This window comes from Hordeum vulgare, chromosome 3H (genome assembly GCF_904849725.1).
Source record: "Hordeum vulgare subsp. vulgare chromosome 3H, MorexV3_pseudomolecules_assembly, whole genome shotgun sequence".
NCBI lineage: Eukaryota > Viridiplantae > Streptophyta > Magnoliopsida > Poales > Poaceae > Hordeum > Hordeum vulgare.
In genome coordinates, this window is record NC_058520.1 from 175,136,737 (window position 1) to 175,156,217 (window position 19,481).

The 19,481-nt window shown below is 46.0% G+C and overlaps 1 protein-coding gene across 2 annotated transcripts; it reads left to right on the forward strand.

The window, feature by feature from the left end:
- Positions 1–1,690: 1,690 nt before the first annotated feature.
- Positions 1,691–9,263, forward strand: LOC123443406 (MAP7 domain-containing protein 1-like). Of its 2 annotated transcripts, XM_045119753.1 has the most exons (8): positions 1,691–2,442; positions 3,261–3,299; positions 4,044–4,118; positions 4,794–5,004; positions 5,142–5,346; positions 5,441–5,566; positions 6,190–7,446; positions 9,031–9,263. In XM_045119753.1, exons 1-6 carry the CDS (start codon positions 1,901–1,903, stop codon positions 5,557–5,559), a joined length of 1,191 nt encoding a protein of 396 aa, XP_044975688.1. In that variant the 5' UTR covers positions 1,691–1,900; the 3' UTR covers positions 5,560–5,566; positions 6,190–7,446; positions 9,031–9,263. The 2 variants fall into 2 exon arrangements, with proteins under 2 accessions (XP_044975688.1, XP_044975689.1); XM_045119754.1 differs by lacking the exon at positions 3,261–3,299 and having other exon boundaries at positions 1,692–2,442; positions 6,190–7,170.
- Positions 9,264–19,481: the final 10,218 nt, after the last annotated feature.

Genomic DNA, 19,481 nt, shown 5'->3' on the forward strand with positions numbered 1-19,481 from the left:
TGGCCGCATGGATGGAAGGGAGTGAGGGGTATGGCCGCACAATGGTGTGCAAGGACGGTGATGGTAGCAGCAGAGGGGGAGCACGAGGATGACGACAAGTTCACCTACAATAGAAGGAATGGGAGCTAGGTAACATGGGGAGGAGGATGCCATCACCGCTGGTGGCGGGTGTGGCGCAAGAGGGCGACGACGGAGGGGATGTGGGGATGGAGCTAGTGTATTTAGGTTGGGTCTAAGATTTTTGGGATATTAGGAATGTGCATCAAATTTGGGACGCGCGTAGCCCAAATTGCCCCGGTCGCGGGCCTAAATCAACCGCCGAAAATTTCAAGGTCTCATTGCTCGACACGTGTACACCTACGTTGACACTTTATCTGCGTCCATATACCCTACATACCATTTGATGTCCCTAAGCACATATCTATGCTGACAAAAAATTTGTCATGGCCCACACATGTACCGACAAACAAGATGTTGCTAAGTACTCGCCAACTGATACGCCGTTGCTATGTGGTTGCCGACACATAGTTTGTCCACAATTTCATACCTCTCTCGACACATGATTTGAAGACAAAGCTTAAGAACTACGCTGACAGATCTTCTGCAGCCAATGATGGACCTTTACTGACACAAATGTGTCACTTAAACTCTACCGTGGTGTAGTGATGTTCCCGCGTCCAAGAAACGCGTTGGACGACAACAATGGTGAGCTGACAAGCCTCTTGGGCAGCGCCGAGCCAGGGCGATGGCCAACCGTGGCTTTGCCGAGGATCGGCGGCGGTACAGATCGGAGCGGCTAGAGGTGGATTGATCAACTGCACGCGACACCGAGGCATTGCCCAGACTTGGTGGACCAGTACCCCGGCCAATCCATGGCAAATGCATATCCGCCGCCAGCAGGATGCGCCAAATCTCGATGCCGTCGTTGCAGATCTATCCCTTCACCTTCCACACTGGCACAAAGGAGGCACCCCGTCGATGGATGTGCTGTTGCGTTAAGGGGAGAGGGGGCTAGAGAGCAAGGTGGCTGGGAGAGATGGGCGCCGGCCTAGGGTTTGTGACGGCGATGGGTGGGAAGGGGATAAAAAAAGAGGAGACGATGGGCGGGCCCGAGGAAGAAGCACGCGGACGAGGCGCGTGTCAGCGCCGACGCAAATGCGGTCCAAATATAGGCCTGAAATGGGTCACGAGCGGACGAGGAGCGTGTCCGCTTCGTGTCTGCGTCGACACAAATGCGGTTGAAATATAGGCTTGAAATGGGTCACGAGCGGACAAAAGAGGACACACGTTCATTTAAATTGACGAGTTGTGCTCTGTTTTCTGTCCATGGCAACCCAAACGGACACACACAGACTAAACGGAACGTTCAGTTGAAGTTGCTCTCAATGACTGAATAAGAAAGAAGGGGGGAAATGATTAAATTCGATCCTTCATATCATCGTTATACGTCCGGACTATCCGTAAATCCTCCTATCAAGGATAAATATAGGGACGATATAAGGATTCGTGGACGTACTCGATCAATCCATCACGTAGAACGCGATCCTACACCGAACCATATTTTCTTTATTCATTTCTTTTCTTTTTCTTTCTTCTTATTCATCAATCATGTGCAAATGATTCAACATATAAGAAAAATAATAAAAAATATGATTATGTGGATGGATAAATAGAGTACACGCCCAGTCATTAAATGGGTGCGTTCGAAGATGTTTAGGGGTCGTATTTGTCGGCTGTATTCAGTTTTCTCTGAATTCATGCTTGCTCTGAATTCAGTTTTCTCTTTTGCTCTGATCGGTTGATGGGCTTCATTTAAGTTTAGGAAATGCTACTTCCATATATTTATTTGATTCCACTTTCTGTTCGTATTGATTGATGTAGGTCTGGTTGGAAGTATCATATGACCTTGAAGGCTGGCTTCTTTCATGTCTATCCTCCTCACATTGGCGGGCCTTTTCGAGGCCTAAGTGAAGCTGTCGCTGCGATTGAGCACCATCGGGCTTCCCTTGCCGCGACGTCTGGTGCCGAGGCGTCCCCTGCTCGGTCGCCTGCTGCCGAGGCGTCCCCTGCTCCGTCGCCTGCTGCCGAGTCCTCACTTGCCCCGTCGCCTGCTGCCGAGCCTTCCCTTGATCCACAACCTGCTGTTGAGGTTTGCCTTGCTCCGTCTGCTGCCGAGGAGGCCTCCCTAGATCCACAACCTGCTGTAGAGGCTTCCCTTGCTCGCCCGTCTGCTGGCGAGGAGGCCTTCCTTGATCCACAGCCTGCTGTTCAGGCTTGCCTTACTCGGCCACCTGCTGCCGAGGAGGCTTCCCATGCTCCACCGCCACCTGCTGTTGAGGCCTCCCTTTCTCCGTCACCTGCTGCTGAGGCTTCTTCTAATCCACCAACTTATGACTGGAGAGCAGAGGAGCGAGAGAAAGGTCGCCAACTTAAGCTGTATCTGTAAGAAAACTTGCCTTTGACATTAATTTTACAGCAAATTATATTTATTTTCATGCTTTCTGATGGTCATATGGTACAACTTGTTTCTATAGTTGAAGTCTTAATATAAGTCTCGTTTGTAGTATAACCGTACCATAGTTGGGTATTACTCCCTCCGTTCCTAAATATAAGACCAGCCCCGTTGATGAGGGAGGCCAAGTTGGCCGAGCCTCCAAATTTTTGGGGCCCCGGTCCAGCAAATAATATGTATATATATGTAGAGAAAAAAAATGGCAGTGAACAAGCAATACATGCACGTGCACATGCCGGCAGCCCACTTAGCACTTCTGATTCTTTCGATTTGCAATCAACCAATATACATGCATGTACATAGCCCAACAGCCTGCCTGTTACTAGTTTCCGTGAGACCCTGACTCCCGCTTAGAACTCTCGATTCGCACGCAGTAGTTTCGCTCGAGTTAACCATCGATCGTTAGAACATAGATCGAGGAGAGAGAAGTCTTGACTCTATAGCAGGGCGAGGATGGCTGCCGGCTACGTGAGCACGACAGACGTCAGGTCATACGTGCGTACGCGGCTGCTGGCCGTCCTTTCCCCATGGCAGAGTTTATACGGCGGCATGGTGCATCGTCCCTTGCCGTCGTTCTCAGCTTAAATTGTTCATAGGAGGCTGAATTTTATTTTGCTAGTGTATGTTATTTTTTGTTGAACATTTTTTTTTCATAATCTTACATCAAGGTAAAGACTTATTTTATTTTATTAGCTATAAAGTCTTATTCATAGTGTAAGTTGATTCATGTTACTTGTGTATGTTTTAGAAACCAGGAAGAATCATCAATCATGTATCCCACAAGGAGGTGTGACCCCGGAGCTGAAAAGAGTTCGTATACGATAATTATACAGATATTATATTAAATAACACATGTTTGAAGTTATATAATAAAGTAGAAGTTTGCTTTACTTATAGGTTCTTTTTGGATATTTAGAGCCCTATTTTTGATTTTTGTCCCGGGCCCTCAAATTCCTGGAGATGGCCCTGTATAAGACCTTTTAGATATTGCATTATAAATTACATATGGATGTACATAGACATATTTTAGAATATAGATTCACTCATTTTGCTATGTACGTAGTCTCCTAGTGTAATCTCTAAAAGGTCTTATATTTTGAAACGGAGGGAGTACTATTATTCATTTATTGTCATGCCTAAGTCAACATATATTTGCGTAACTTTAGAAATATAGCACTTCTAGGGATTTGGAGGACTGCTGGGTCGCGGTGTATCATAATCCATGCTCATGGCCCCTGCAACTACATTAGGTCTTGCATGGGGTTCTGTGTTATTCTACGTTTTGTGGTGCATCCTCTCGAACACATTTAGAAGTCCTTCATTTATAATATTTTGCAAACATATATGATACATCTAAGTTTGGCATCATTGTGATATACTCCTTCCATCCCAAAATAAGTGTCTGAACTTCAGTACAAGGGAATATATATGAATAACTTGACTAAGTAGAAGTTACAACAAATTTCTCTCTCTCTCTGAAACAGATCATAAGAGTAAGAGATACCGCTAATTTTTTGAAGGACTATTGCAGGTCTCAGCTCGACCCTGATGAATGCTTACGATCCGTGAAGGCAACATTAGCTATGTGGAAGAATCATCCTAAAAAGTAAGAAAATTCTCCTTAATTTCACGTCCAGTTAAATGTCTAATATTTCTTTCCCGTTGATTGAACTTCCATGATGCAACATATACCTACATATAACCTATGATTGTTAGGACCATGCCCACTGAAATTCTGACCCGTGTATGCAAATGAATCCCATTTTTGTTTCACCATTAGCGTCCCTCGCTGGTATAATGCGGGTGTCTCACGTTGTGCAACCCAGCTACATGGGCGCTCTGCTTAGGCTAGTAAGGGTCGAACCTAATGCTAGACTGTACTAATAATTGGTAACTGGATAAATCAAATTAACTACATATTGGTACATATTCCATTTGTTAAATGGGAAGCAAGCACCAAAAGCTACATGATAAAAGCTAGTAAATAGACTCAGTGTTTTTTATGTGTTATAGTCTATACATATAAAGTAGGAGTATGTCTTATACAAATAGACGAACTTCACATTCTGTATATAATTATCTGAAATAACCTCTGTCAGTTATTGATGTTCTATACCATGTTCAAACTTTGGTTATGTATATGTGTTATCGACCACTGATATCAACAATCCAAATGTTTTCTACTACCTCTATAACTTAATACAAGATTTTCTCGTAGTGTCCAAAAATGTCTTATATTTTGATACGGAGGGAGTACTAATTATACCATGTTGTGATGCAGGGATAACAAGCCAGCTGAACAACCTGTAATGCAAAGTTGGATAGGTAGGGCTGCAGAGCAATTTAAATCAACAACTACTGACCCGGCTATCCTGCAAGCACGCTATCGCTTTGAAAGATTTATGGAGGAAAAAGAAACCAAAAAAAATGGAATGAAATGGATGCAAAAGGAGGCTCTTCGAGCATATGAAAATTATAAATCAGCAGACAAAGTACGTCCAATGTTCCCTCTAAAATTCCAATGAACAACTATTGTCATATGACCTTTTGCCTTTTAGCAAATCCTCAACTTTTTGTAACCCTATTTATGAATTTGAGAATGCTTCTAATGAAATGATTGACGTTTCAGAATCTTGAGTACGAGCTTGTGATGATTCACTCGCAGTGTCTCATATATGACACCTTCTCAAAATCATACCATCACTACAATTTTACAATGAGGACAAGACGGTCTCGGTTAAAGCATTGGAACTACCAGCAATACTTCGCTGAATCCAAATCCGTGGAGGGTAAAACACAGTACTTTTGCATCCCACTGCAGCCTAATGAGCATGGTACATACCTATTACCACTATCACCGTCTTTTATTTTCTTAAGGTCCTTTCTTAAATTTATATGGCATTAAATACTTTTGAACTCTTCTAAAAGGTCATTGCTTTGGATGCCGGAAAGTTGGCGTTTCTCTTAGACATCCTGAGAATGGCGGCTATGAGAAGGGTAATTCAGGCTCTGGATTTCCGTTTGACACTGATGAGAGTGCTGACTGACTACTAGGTATGTGTTGTTGTGTTACCCATGCTCCTCAGCGTGGTTTATAATATGTTGGTTTGATCATTAACTTTTCTTGTTATGAAAATGTATTAAATGTAACTGCATGGAACCGTTTTTGACAAATGAAAATAATTCATGTACATTAATCATCAAAGTTGTACATTTTGAATGCACGCATCACTATTAGGGGAAAACGGAGGGATGTGTTCCTTATTTTTACCGATTGTGTTTTCTTATTAGTACTTCATATTAGTTTGATTTATTGTGTTTCGATTTGTTCTCTGTCGAAGCTTATGGATAATATGTTACACTTTGGAAATCAATATACAAATGTTTTTGTTTGGCAGATAAGATAGCAAACTGTTTCAAGGCTGTGTGCAAATTTGTCATCTTATTTGTCTTTTATTGCCAGAGCTATATTCCGTACCTGTGAGATGCGCTGTTAAGGCCAAACTCCTAAGTTTGACTGAAATGTGGTCTAGTAGCTTCTTTATCCCTTTTTTTTTTGAAAGAAAAAAATGTGGTCATGTTTCACTTGCTCCATATGTCGTTTCTGTGCAATCTGCTCTTTCGCACATGATGAGATAATTCCAAGACAATGACGTTGATTTTATGTTATTTTGCAGTGGATTTCCTCAATCGTGTGTACTTCTCCACTGAAATTAATCCGATGCAAGATGATTCACATGAGTTATTGTTAGGAAGGTTTACTTGAGGTTTTAGTTGACTTAATCTAAGTGTTATGTAGTCTGATTTACTAAATCATCTAGCTTACCTTTGTTGATTGGCTTTGAGATGGCTTAACGCTCATGCCGAGCGGTCATCTACCCTTGTATCTTGTGGATTTGTGCAACATTATGCTCGGATTTTAGGACATGGAGATTCATCTTATACTCCCTCCGTTCAAAAATAAGTGTCGCAAATTTAATACTTCCTTCGTCTGAAAATACTTGTCATAAGAACGGATGTATCTAGATGTATTTTAGTTTTAGATACATCTATTTTTATATATTTGTGCGACAAGTAATTCCGGACGGAGGAAATACCAAGTTAGTAAAAATGTAATATTAAATCAACGACACTTATTTTGAAACAAAGGGAGTAGTTATTATGATCACATCCAATGGATGCAGTATTGTTGTACTACTCTCTCCGTTTCTTAATATAAGACATTTTAGAGATTTCACTATAGACTAGATACGGAGCAAAATGAATGAATCTACATTCTAAAATATGACTACATACATCCGTATGTAGTTAGTGGTGGAATTTCTAAAAGATCTTATATTTAAGAACGGATGAAGTATATGTCTATATCCTTTGTGGGTCAGAAGAGGGTGCTAGTGATTTGTACATATGTCTGATATAGCTAGTCTAGACTAGCGACCTCAACCTCAGTACCAGACGCACCGCAAAAAAAAAAGGATCGCCGCACGATCGCCCAGCCTAGGGCGACTCGGGTGTGACCAGCAATCCACGCACCAGCGTTGATGTTTTCCATCCTCTCACTGCGCCACCGCTGGAGGATGCCTCCGGGTGAAACTGGTGAGGCCAATGGTGCCGGCGAGGCGCTCTCCCGCGTCAGCTTTAGGGCATCTGGTTGGGAGGTGCGCTGATCTTTGCCCTGCTCTAGTCTTCTCACCGCATCGTTTGTGCCGTCGTTGGAGGATGCCTCCGGGGTGAAACCGATGAGGCCAATGGTGGCGGCGGGGCGCTCTCCGGCGTTGGTTTTAGGGCATCTGGTTGGGAGGTGCGCGGATCTTTCCCCTTCTCTAGTCCTCTCAACGTGCCGCCGTTGGAGGATGCCTTCGGGTGAAACCAGTGAGGCCAATGGTGGCGGCCGGGCGCTCTTCCGCGTCGGCTTTAGGGCATCTGGTTGGGAGGTGCGTTGGTGCACGCTAGGGCTTGGAATGCCGGCGACCGGGGGTAGACCTCGCGTCCTCACATGGGTGTGGCAGCGGCTATCGGTGTCATGGCCATTTGGGGCTGCATCGGGGGAGGTTGTTATGCGTGGCAATGCCTAGATTCGCCGCAGATCCAAGGCGGCCCTCCTATTCTTCATGCTCCATAACATGATTTTCTATTTGGCACGTGAGGTTGTTAGAGCATCTCCATCAGATCCCGTATAATTCCGACCTGCAAAAGCGTTTTACAGTTTGACGAAGTGTGGTTTTACGTGGCGAAATGTTGCGTTGGAGAACAAACCCCGTATAACCAAACTGCATAATTTGAAAAAAGCATTCGCGGACGAAATTGCGACCACACTCATTCAGAATTCATTACTTAGTACACGATCATACATACTACATTCAGAGTTCATTAGTTACCGGGGGGGGGGGGGGGGAGGGAGGTAAGCTAACCTACTGGAGCTCACCGGAGCTACTAGCTATCCTACCGTAGTACGCAAATTTGAGCTCACCGGAGTCGAGCTCATATGGTAGTAGATGCGCAGTGCGCTCAGTCGTCGTCCTCGTCGGAGGAGAGCTCGATGTAGATGCGCTCCTGCGCAGTCACTTTGCGGCGCCACTCCTCCACCTTGTGGTCGATGGCGAGGGCCGACGCGACACCCTGCTCGTAGAGCACGGTGTCGATCTCCTCTTCTCTCCGGCGGTGCTGCTGGTCCTCTTTCGCCTCCCGCACTCCGCGTCAGTAGCGCGGGCAAAAGGCTATCCGCCGGGGGGGAGGAAATCCTCCGGTTCGACGACGTCCCCGACACATTGCTCCGGCACCGCCTTGGCCTTCGACTCCATCTTCACCGACGGGAGCTCCACGAGCTCCCTCTTCACCAGGGGGAGGGAGAGCACGAGCTCGACGCCTTGGAGGAGCTGCCGGAGAAGAGGCGGCCGCGCACGCGGTCGTACTCTTCTGTCTCACACGGAGGAGCGACGGAGGTGGTGTCAGGCCCCATTACGTGTACCGACGGGTGGCGGCGGATCTGACGCTACGAGCCCTCTTGGGGTCGTTGTTGCCACGGCTGTCAGAGTTGGCCATCTTGAACAGTGGAATGGAGCGGCTAGGCGACGGAATGGAGGCGCGCGGCGGCAGATCTGAGGCGTCAGCGGTGAGGCGGGGGGACTCTTCGCAGGGACGGAGGGATAGGGTTTCGACCCGCATCCAGCGGTAGAACTTGTAGATATAGCGGTTGAGTGGTCGCGTTTACGGGCCACCACAAAATTTTACGGCCTGGGCTGCGTTTACACTACCTGGTATGGGACAAAAAAACAGCCCGAACCCGTATAGTCGCCGGAATTTTACGGCTTCGGCCCTTTTACGGGGTCTGCTAGAGATGCCCTTATGCGTGGCAATGCCTAGATCCACCCCAGATCGAGGGCGACCCTCCTATTCTTCATGCTCCATAACATTGATTTTTGATTTGGGCCCTGCTATTCTTGATGCTTCATAACTTCGATTTGCTTCATAGCGGCCTCTTTGATCTGGACACTGACGAATTTCGGTCTTTCTTCTAGAGATCCCAGCTTTTGGCGCATGGCGTTATTGGATATCTAGATCAGAATTGATCTGGTCGGTCGCGTCCTCATCTTCAGCCAAAGACTTCATGAAGGCATGACGGGAAGCTTCGATGTCTTGCCGGTGTCATGGGACATGTTTAAGTATAGTTTTTTATTGTATTGACGGTGGTGAAGAAAGTAACCGCAAATGGAGACTTGTAACAACGGAGAAGAGTTTTGGTTGTGTTGAAGACTTGCGACATAGGGTTTTTTCTGTGTGTCGGGTGTTGAGGACTTGCAGCGGCCTTGGCAGGCATAGGTAGGCAACATTTTTGGGGGTGCTCGAGTGTCGGGTGTTGAGGACTTGCAGCGGCCTTGGCAGGCATAGGTAGGCAACATTTTTGGGGGTGCTTCTCGAGTGTCAAGCGCGATCTTAAGGGTGAAAGCCTAAGGTCCGTCCTTTATTGGCACAATGGTCTTGTGAAGACATTGTTTTTGGATCTGGGACCTCCCTCCAAGATGAAAACTCAAGATTCTTGATCTGACGACAACAACACTTTTGCATTATTTTCTTTTTGAAGACGTCGTTTTTGGAGAACCTCCTGTGTATTTCGTGTTGGAATTATGCCCTAGAGGCAATAATAAATGTATGGTTATTATAATTCCTGTATCAAGATAATAGTTTATTATCCATGCTATAATTGTATTGAATGAAGACTCAATTACATGTGTGGATACATAGACAAAACACCGTCCCTAGCATGCCTCTAGTTGGCTAGCCAGTTGATCGATGATAGTCAGTGTCTTCTGATTATGAACAAGGTGTTGTTGCTTGATAACTGGATCACGTCATTAGGAGAATCACGTGATGGACTAGACCCAAACTAATAGACGTAGCATGTTGATCGTGTCATTTTGTTGCTACTGTTTTCTGCGTGTCAAGTATTTATTCCTATGACCATGAGATCATATAACTCACTGACACCGGAGGAATGCTTTGTGTGTATCAAACGTCGCAACGTAACTGGCTGACTATAAAGATGCTCTACAGGTATCTCCGAAGGTGTTAGTTGAGTTAGTATGGATCAAGACTGGGATTTGTCACTCCGTGTGACGGAGAGGTATCTCGGGGCCCACTCGGTAATACAACATCACACACAAGCCTTGCAAGCAATGTAACTTAGTGTAAGTTGCGGGATCTTGTATTACGGAATGAGTAAAGAGACTTGCCGGTAAACGAGATTGAAATAGGTATGCGGATACTGACGATCGAATCTCGGGCAAGTAACATACCGAAGGACAAAGGGAATGACATACGGGATTATACGAATCCTTGGCACTGAGGTTCAAACGATAAGATCTTCGTAGAATATGTAGGATCCAATATGGGCATCCAGGTCCCGCTATTGGATATTGACCGAGAAGTCTCTCGGGTCATGTCTACATAGTTCTCGAACCCGCAGGGTCTGCACACTTAAGGTTCGACGTTGTTTTATGCGTATTTGAGTTATATGGTTGGTTACCGAATGTTGTTCGGAGTCCCGGATGAGATCACGGACGTCACGAGGGTTTCCGGAATGGTCCGGAAACGAAGATTGATATATAGGATGACCTCATTTGATTACCAGAAGGTTTTCGGAGTTACCGGGAATGTACCGGGAATGACGAATGGGTTCCGGGGGTTCACCGGAGGGGGGCAACCCACTCCGGGGAAGCCCATAGGTATTTGGGGGGGTCACACCAGCCCTTAGTGGGCTGGTGGGACAGCCCACCAAATCCTATGCGCCAAGGAAGAAAAATCAAAGAAAGAAAAAAAAAGGAGGGGAAGTGGGAAGGGGGAAGGACTCCCTCCCACCAAACCAAGTAGGACTCGGTTTGGGGGGGGAGAGTCCTCCCCCCTGGCTCGGCCGACCCCTTGGGGTTCCCTTGGACCCCAAGGCAAGGTCCCCCTCCCTCCTCCTATATATATGGGGCTTTTAGGGCAGATTTGAGACGACTTTCTCACGGCTGCCCGACCACATACCTCCATAGTTTTTCCTCTAGATCGTGTTTCTGCGGAGCTCGGGCGGAGCCCTGCTGAGACAAGATCATCACCAACCTCCGGAGCGCCGTCACGCTGCCGGAGAACTCTTCTACCTCTCCGTCTCTCTTGCTGGATCAAGAAGGCCGAGATCATCGTCGAGCTGTACGTGTGCTGAACGCGGAGGTGCCGTCCGTTCGGTACTAGATCGTGGGACTGATCGCGGGATTGTTCGCGGGGCGGATCGAGGGACGTGAGGACGTTCCACTACATCAACCGCGATCTCTAATCGCTTCTGCTGTACGATCTACAAGGGTACGTAGATCACTCATCCCCTCTCGTAGATGGACATCACCATGATAGGTCTTCGTGCCCGTAGGAAAATTTTTGTTTCCCATGCGACGTTCCCCAACAGTGGCATCATGAGCTAGGTTCATGCGTAGATGTCTTCTCGAGTAGAACACAAAAGGTTTTGTGGGCGGTGATGTGCGTTCTGCTGCCCTCCTTAGTCTTTTCTTGATTCCGCGGTATTGTTGGATTGAAGCGGCTTGGACCGACATTACTCGTACGCTTACGAGAGACTGGTTTCATCGTTACGAGTAACCCCCTTTGCTCAAAGATGACTGGCAAGTGACGGTTTCTCCAACTTTAGTTGAATCGGATTTGACCGAGGAGGTCCTTGGATGAGGTTAAATAGCAACTCATATATCTCCGTTGTGGTGTTTGCGTAAGTAAGATGCGATCCTACTAGATACCCTTGGTCACCACGTAAAACATGCAACAACAAAATTAGAGGACGTCTAACTTGTTTTTGCAGGGTATGATTGTGATGTGATATGGCCAATGATGTGATGTGATATATTGGATGTATGAGATGATCATGTTGTAATAGAAATATCGACTTGCACGTCGATGGTACGGCAACCGGCAGGAGCCATAGGGTTGTCTTTATACTAACATATGTGCTTGCAGATGGGTTTACTATTTTGCTAGGATGTAGCTTTAGTAGTGATAGCATAAGTAGCACGACAACCCCGATGGCGACACATTGATGGAGATCATGATGATGGAGATCATGGTGTGGCGCCGGTGACAAGAAGATCGTGCCGGTGCTTTGGTGATGGAGATCAAGAAGCACGTGATAATGGCCATATCATGTCACTTATGAATTGCATGTGATGTTAATCCTTTTATGCACCTTATTTTGCTTAGAACGACGGTAGCATTATGAGGTGATCTCTCACTAAAATTTCAAGACGAAATTGTGTTCTCCCCGACTGTGCACCGTTGCTACAGTTCGTCGTTTCGAGACACCACGTGATGATCGGGTGTGATAGACTCAACGTTCACATACAACGGGTGCAAAACAGTTGCGCACGCGGAACACTCGGGTTAAGCTTGACGAGCCTAGCATGTGCAGACATGGCCTCGGAACACATGAGACCGAAAGGTCTATCATGAATCATATAGTTGATATGATTAGCATAGGGATGCTTACCACTGAAACTACTCTCGACTCACGTGATGATCGGACTTGGGATAGTGTAAGTGGATCATGAACCACTCAAATGACTAGAGAGATGTACTTTTTGAGTGGGAGTTTAGCATATAATTTGATTAAGTTGAACTCTAATTATCTTGAACATAGTCTAAGTCCACTTTGAATATATTTGTGTTGTAGATCATGGCTCACGCAAGTGTCATCCTCAATTTTAATACGTTCCTAGAGAAAGCTAAGTTGAAAGATGATGGAAGCAACTTTGTAGACTGGGCTCGTAATCTTAAGCTAATCTTACAAGCTGGAAAGAAGGATTATGTCCTTAATGCTGCGCTAGGAGATGAACCACCCGCTACGGCTGATCAGGATGTTAAGAACGCTTGGTTAGCGCGTAAGGAGGACTACTCAATAGTTCAATGTGCAGTCTTGTATGGCTTAGAGCCGGGACTTCAACGTCGCTTTGAGCGTCATGGAGCATTTGAGATGTTCCAGGAGTTGAAGTTTATCTTTCAGAAGAACGCCCGGATCGAGAGGTATGAGACCTCCGATAAATTCTATGCTTGCAAGATGGAGGAAAGCTCGTCTGTCAGTGAACATGTGCTCAAGATGTTTGGGTACTCAAACCGTCTAGCTGAACTAGGGATTGAACTCCCACAAGAAGCTATCACTGACAGAATCCTCCAATCACTGCCGCCAAGCTATAAAGGCTTTGTGTTGAACTACAACATGCAAGGGATGAACAAGTCTCCCGGCGAGTTGTTTGCAATGCTGAAAGTCGCAGAGTCTGAACTCCGTAAAGAGCATCAAGTGTTGATGGTGAGCAAGACCACTAGTTTCAAGAGAAACGGCAAAGGCAAGAAGGGCAATTCAAAGAAGAGCGGCAAGCCTGTTGCCAATCCGCCGAAGAAACCCAAGGCTGGACCTAAGCCTGAAACAGAGTGCTTCTATTGCAAGGGTATGGGTCACTGGAAGCGCAATTGCCCCAAGTATCTGGCAGATAAGAAGGCGGGCAAAGAAAAATCAGGTATATTTGATATACATGTTATTGATGTGTACTTAACCGGCTCTCGTAGTAGTGCCTGGGTATTCGATACCGGTTCTGTTGCTCACATTTGCAACTCGAAACAGGAACTGCGGAATAGACGGAGGCTGGCGAAAGACGAAGTGACGATGCGCGTAGGAAACGGTTCCAAAGTTGATGCAATCGCCGTCGGCACCGTGTCACTTCAACTACCATCGGGATTAGTGATGAACTTAAATCATTGTTATTTAGTGCCTGCGTTGAGCATGAACATTATATCTGGATCTTGTTTATTGCGAGACGGTTACTCTTTTAAGTCTGAGAATAATGGTTGTTCTATTTCTATGAGTAACATCTTTTATGGTCATGCACCGAATGTGAGAGGATTGTTCATATTGAATCTTGATAGAGATACGCATATACATAACATTGAGACCAAAAGAGTTAGAGTAAACAATGATAGCACCATATTTTTGTGGCACTGCCGCTTGGGTCATATTGATGTAAAGCGCATGAAGAAACTCCATGCTGATGGACTTTTGGAGTCACTTGACTTTGATTCACTTGACACGTGCGAACCATGCCTCATGGGCAAGATGACTAAGACTCCGTTCTCCGGAACAATGGAGCGTGCAAGTGACTTGTTGGAAATCGTACATACCGATGTGTGTGGTCCAATGAGCGTGGAGGCACGCGGCGGATATTGTTATTTTCTCACCTTCACTGACGATCTAAGTAGATATGGTTATGTCTACTTAATGAAGCACAAGTCTGAAACATTTGAAAAGTTCAAGCAATTTCAGAGTGAAGTGGAAAATCATCGTAACAAGAAGATCAAGTTCCTACGGTCTGATCATGGGGGTGAGTATCTGAGTTTCGAGTTTGGTACTCACTTAAGACAATGTGGAATCGTTTCGCAGTTAACACCGCCTGGAACACCACAGCGTAATGGTGTGTCCGAACGTCGTAATCGTACTTTGTTAGAGATGGTGCGATCTATGATGTCTCTTACTGATTTGCCATTATCTTTCTGGGGTTATGCATTAGAAATAGCTGCATTCACTTTAAATAGGGCACCATCAAAATCCGTTGAGACGACACCATACGAACTGTGGTATGGCAAAAGACCAAAGTTGTCGTTTCTTAAAGTTTGGGGATGTGATGCTTATGTCAAAAAGCTTCAGCCTGAAAAGCTGGAACCCAAAGCGGAAAAATGCGTCTTCATAGGTTACCCAAAAGAGACAGTTGGGTACACCTTCTATCTCAAATCCGAAGGCAAAGTGTTTGTTGCTAAGAACGGAACTTTTCTCGAGAAGGAGTTTCTCTCGAGAGAATTGAGTGGGAGGAAGATAGAACTTGATGAGGTTGTCGAACCTCTCATCCCTCTGGATGGTGGCGCAGGGCAGGGGGAAACCTCTGTCATTGCGATGCCGGTTGAGGAGGAAGTTAATGATGATGATCATGAAACTCCAGTTCAAGTTTCTGTTGAACCACGTAGGTCGACGAGATCACGCGCTGCTCCAGAGTGGTACGGTAATCCCGTCTTATCAATCATGTTGTTAGACAACAATGAACCTGCAAATTATGAAGAAGCAATGGTGGGGCCAGATTCCAACAAATGGCTGGAAGCCATGAAATCCGAGATAGGATCCATGTATGAGAACAAAGTGTGGACTTTGGAGATACTACCTGAGGGCCGCAAGGCTATTCGGAACAAATGGATCTTTAAGAAGAAGACGGACGCTGACGGTAATGTGACCGTTTATAAAGCTCGACTTGTGGCAAAGGGTTTTTCACAAGTTCCAGGAATTGACTACGATGAGACTTTCTCTCCCGTAGCGATGCTTAAGTCCGTCAGAATCATGTTAGCAATAGCTGCATTTTTCGATTATGAAATTTGGCAGATGGATGTCAAAACGGCGTTCCTTAACGGTTTCCTTAAGGAAGAGTTGTATATGATGCAACCCGAAGGTTTTGTCGATCCTAAAAATGCTGACAAGGTGTGCAAGCTCCAGCGATCCATTTATGGACTGGTGCAAGCATCTCGGAGTTGGAACAAACGCTTTGATGAGGTGATCAAAGCATTTGGGTTTATACAAGTGGTTGGAGAATCTTGTATTTACAAGAAAGTGAGTGGGAGCTTTGTGGCGTTTCTAATATTGTATGTGGATGACATATTACTGATTGGAAACAACGTAGAGCTTTTGGAGAGCATAAAAGGTTACTTGAATAAAAGTTTCTCTATGAAGGACCTAGGAGAAGCTGCTTACATTCTAGGCATTAAGATCTATAGGGATAGATCAAAACGCCTGATAGGGCTTTCACAAAGCACATACCTTGATAAAGTTTTGAAGAGGTTCAAAATGGAACAGTCCAAGAAAGGGTTCTTGCCAGTGTTACAAGGTACGAGATTGAGTAAGACTCAGTGCCCAGCAACTGATGAAGATAGAGAGCATATGCGCTCCGTCCCCTATGCTTCAGCCATAGGCTCTATCATGTATGCAATGCTGTGCACTAGACCGGATGTTAGCCTGGCCATAAGTATGGCAGGTAGGTTCCAGAGTAATCCAGGAGTGGATCACTGGACGGCGGTCAAGAATATCCTGAAGTACCTGAAAAGGACTAAGGAGATGTTTCTCGTGTATGGAGGTGACGAAGAGCTCGCCGTAAAAGGTTACGTCGATGCAAGCTTTGACACAGATCCGGACGACTCTAAGTCGCAAACCGGATACGTATTTATTCTTAATGGGGGTGCAGTAAGCTGGTGCAGTTCCAAGCAAAGCGTCGTAGCAGATTCTACATGTGAAGCGGAGTACATGGCTGCCTCGGAGGCAGCTAAGGAGGGTGTCTGGATGAAACAGTTCATGACGGATCTTGGAGTGGTGCCAAGTGCACTGGATCCAATAACCTTGTTCTGTGACAACACTGGTGCCATTGCCTTAGCAAAGGAACCAAGGTTTCACAAGAAGACCAGACACATCAAACGACGCTTCAACCTCATCCGCGACTACGTCGAGGAGGAGGACGTAAATATATGCAAAGTGCACACGGATCTGAATGTAGCAGACCCGCTGACTAAGCCTCTTCCACGGCCAAAACATGATCGACACCAGAACTGTATGGGTGTTAGATTTATTACAATGTAATTCACATGGTGATGTGAGGGCTAGATTATTGACTCTAGTGCAAGTGGGAGACTGTTGGAATTATGCCCTAGAGGCAATAATAAATGTATGGTTATTATAGTTCCTATATCAAGATAATAGTTTATTATCCATGCTATAATTGTATTGAATGAAGACTCAATTACATGTGTGGATACATAGACAAAACACCGTCCCTAGCATGCCTCTAGTTGGCTAGCCAGTTGATCGATGATAGTCAGTGTCTTCTGATTATGAACAAGGTGTTGTTGCTTGATAACTGGATCACGTCATTAGGAGAATCACGTGATGGACTAGACCCAAACTAATAGACGTAGCATGTTGATCGTGTCATTTTGTTGCTACTGTTTTCTGCGTGTCAAGTATTTATTCCTATGACCATGAGATCATATAACTCACTGACACCGGAGGAATGCTTTGTGTGTATACAACGTCGCAACGTAACTGGCTGACTATAAAGATGCTCTACAGGTATCTCCGAAGGTGTTAGTTGAGTTAGTATGGATCAAGACTGGGATTTGTCACTCCGTGTGACGGAGAGGTATCTCGGGGCCCACTCGGTAATACAACATCACACACAAGCCTTGCAAGCAATGTAACTTAGTGTAAGTTGCGGGATCTTGTATTACGGAACGAGTAAAGAGACTTGCCGGTAAACGAGATTGAAATAGGTATGCGGATACTGACGATCGAATCTCGGGCAAGTAACATACCGAAGGACAAAGGGAATGACATACAGGATTATACGAATCCTTGGCACTGAGGTTCAAACGATAAGATCTTCGTAGAATATGTAGGATCCAATATGGGCATCCAGGTCCCGCTATTGGATATTGACCGAGAAGTCTCTCGGGTCATGTCTACATAGTTCTCGAACCCGCAGGGTCTGCACACTTAAGGTTCGACGTTGTTTTATGCGTATTTGAGTTATATGGTTGGTTACCGAATGTTGTTCGGAGTCCCGGATGAGATCACGGACGTCACGAGGGTTTCCGGAATGGTCCGGAAACGAAGATTGATATATAGGATGACCTCATTTGATTACCGGAAGGTTTTCGGAGTTACCGGGAATGTACCGGGAATGACGAATGGGTTCCGGGGGTTCACCGGAGGGGGGCAACCCACTCCGGGGAAGCCCATAGGTATTTGGGGGGGTCACACCAGCCCTTAGTGGGCTGGTGGGACAGCCCACCAAATCCTATGCGCCAAGGAAGAAAAATCAAAGAAAGAAAAAAAAGGAGGGGAAGTGGGAAGGGGGAAGGACTCCCTCCCACCAAACCAAGTAGGACTCGGTTTGGGGGGGGAGTCCTCCCCCCTGGCTCGGCCGACCCCTTGGGGTTCCCTTGGACCCCAAGGCAAGGTCCCCCTCCCTCCTCCTATATATATGGGGCTTTTAGGGCAGATTTGAGACGACTTTCTCACGGCTGCCCGACCACATACCTCCATAGTTTTTCCTCTAGATCGTGTTTCTGCGGAGCTCGGGCGGAGCCCTGCTGAGACAAGATCATCACCAACCTCCGGAGCGCCGTCACGCTGCCGGAGAACTCTTCTACCTATCCGTCTCTCTTGCTGGATCAAGAAGGCCGAGATCATCGTCGAGCTGTACGTGTGCTGAACGCGGAGGTGCCGTCCGTTCGGTACTAGATCGTGGGACTGATCGCGGGATTGTTCGCGGGGCGGATCGAGGGACGTGAGGACGTTCCACTACATCAACCGCGATCTCTAATCGCTTCTGCTATACGATCTACAAGGGTACGTAGATCACTCATCCCCTCTCGTAGATGGACATCACCATGATAGGTCTTCGTGCGCGTAGGAAATTTTTTGTTTCCCATGCGACGTTCCCCAACATTTCGGGTGTTGTCTTTGATGATGGTTAGGGTGTTACTATTGCGAATGTTACATCACCATGACAGGATCTTTGTTTTTTACATTTCTTTCTTTTTTATTTTTGTTCTTGCATGTGTACATCTTTAATGTCTTTTGATATTTTTTGGATGCAGAGGATGTGAGAATGTGTGTAGTTAGTATCTTCGTGATATTAACATATTTTTCTTTATTCAAAAAGCTAGTCTCGTGTTGAATAATGAGTGATGGTTGAGCCAAAATTACCTTGTGTGATGTGCCAATACGAAGAAACTGACTTCGAAGTCAAGTACCGCGGGGAGCGTCGTGGTGTACTGTTCGCTCATTTCTTACCGCGCAGATGATTCTTGGAACCCAATTAAACTTGAGATGGTCCTGTAGAGGCTCCTCGAAACAGGCTTTCACCCCGCTTTATATATAAAACACAAGTCCAACATCCAGACAGTACAACGCAACAAAGTGAAAACCGAAAGAGATGCTGGGGCAACAACACAATCCTGTCCAAAAAAAGGAAAAAAGGAAAAGAAACACCAAAAAGCCCTCGGAGGGGTAGGCTAAGAAGCCTCCGGGGGAGTGGAGAGCCGCCGGGCAGCCGCCATCAGCGCGTCCAGGTAGCGCTGAAGCCTGTCGCAGTCTCAGGTCCTAACGAGCGGATTCCAGTGCTGCAAGAAGGCAAGGAATTTGAAGAATGAGTCAGAAGCACGCCGCTGAAAGATCCTCTCAATCACCATTTTGTTGCGGGCAGTCCAAAGGGTCCACGTCATGGCTGCGAAAATCAGCCAGAACAGTCGGCGCTTACGGCCGACCTGGGTGGCCCATACCTGTAGAAAACCTGCAAGGTCCGAGGCCTCCCACTCCGGACCCAGGGCCTCACGTACAAAGCACCAAAGGGCCTGTGCC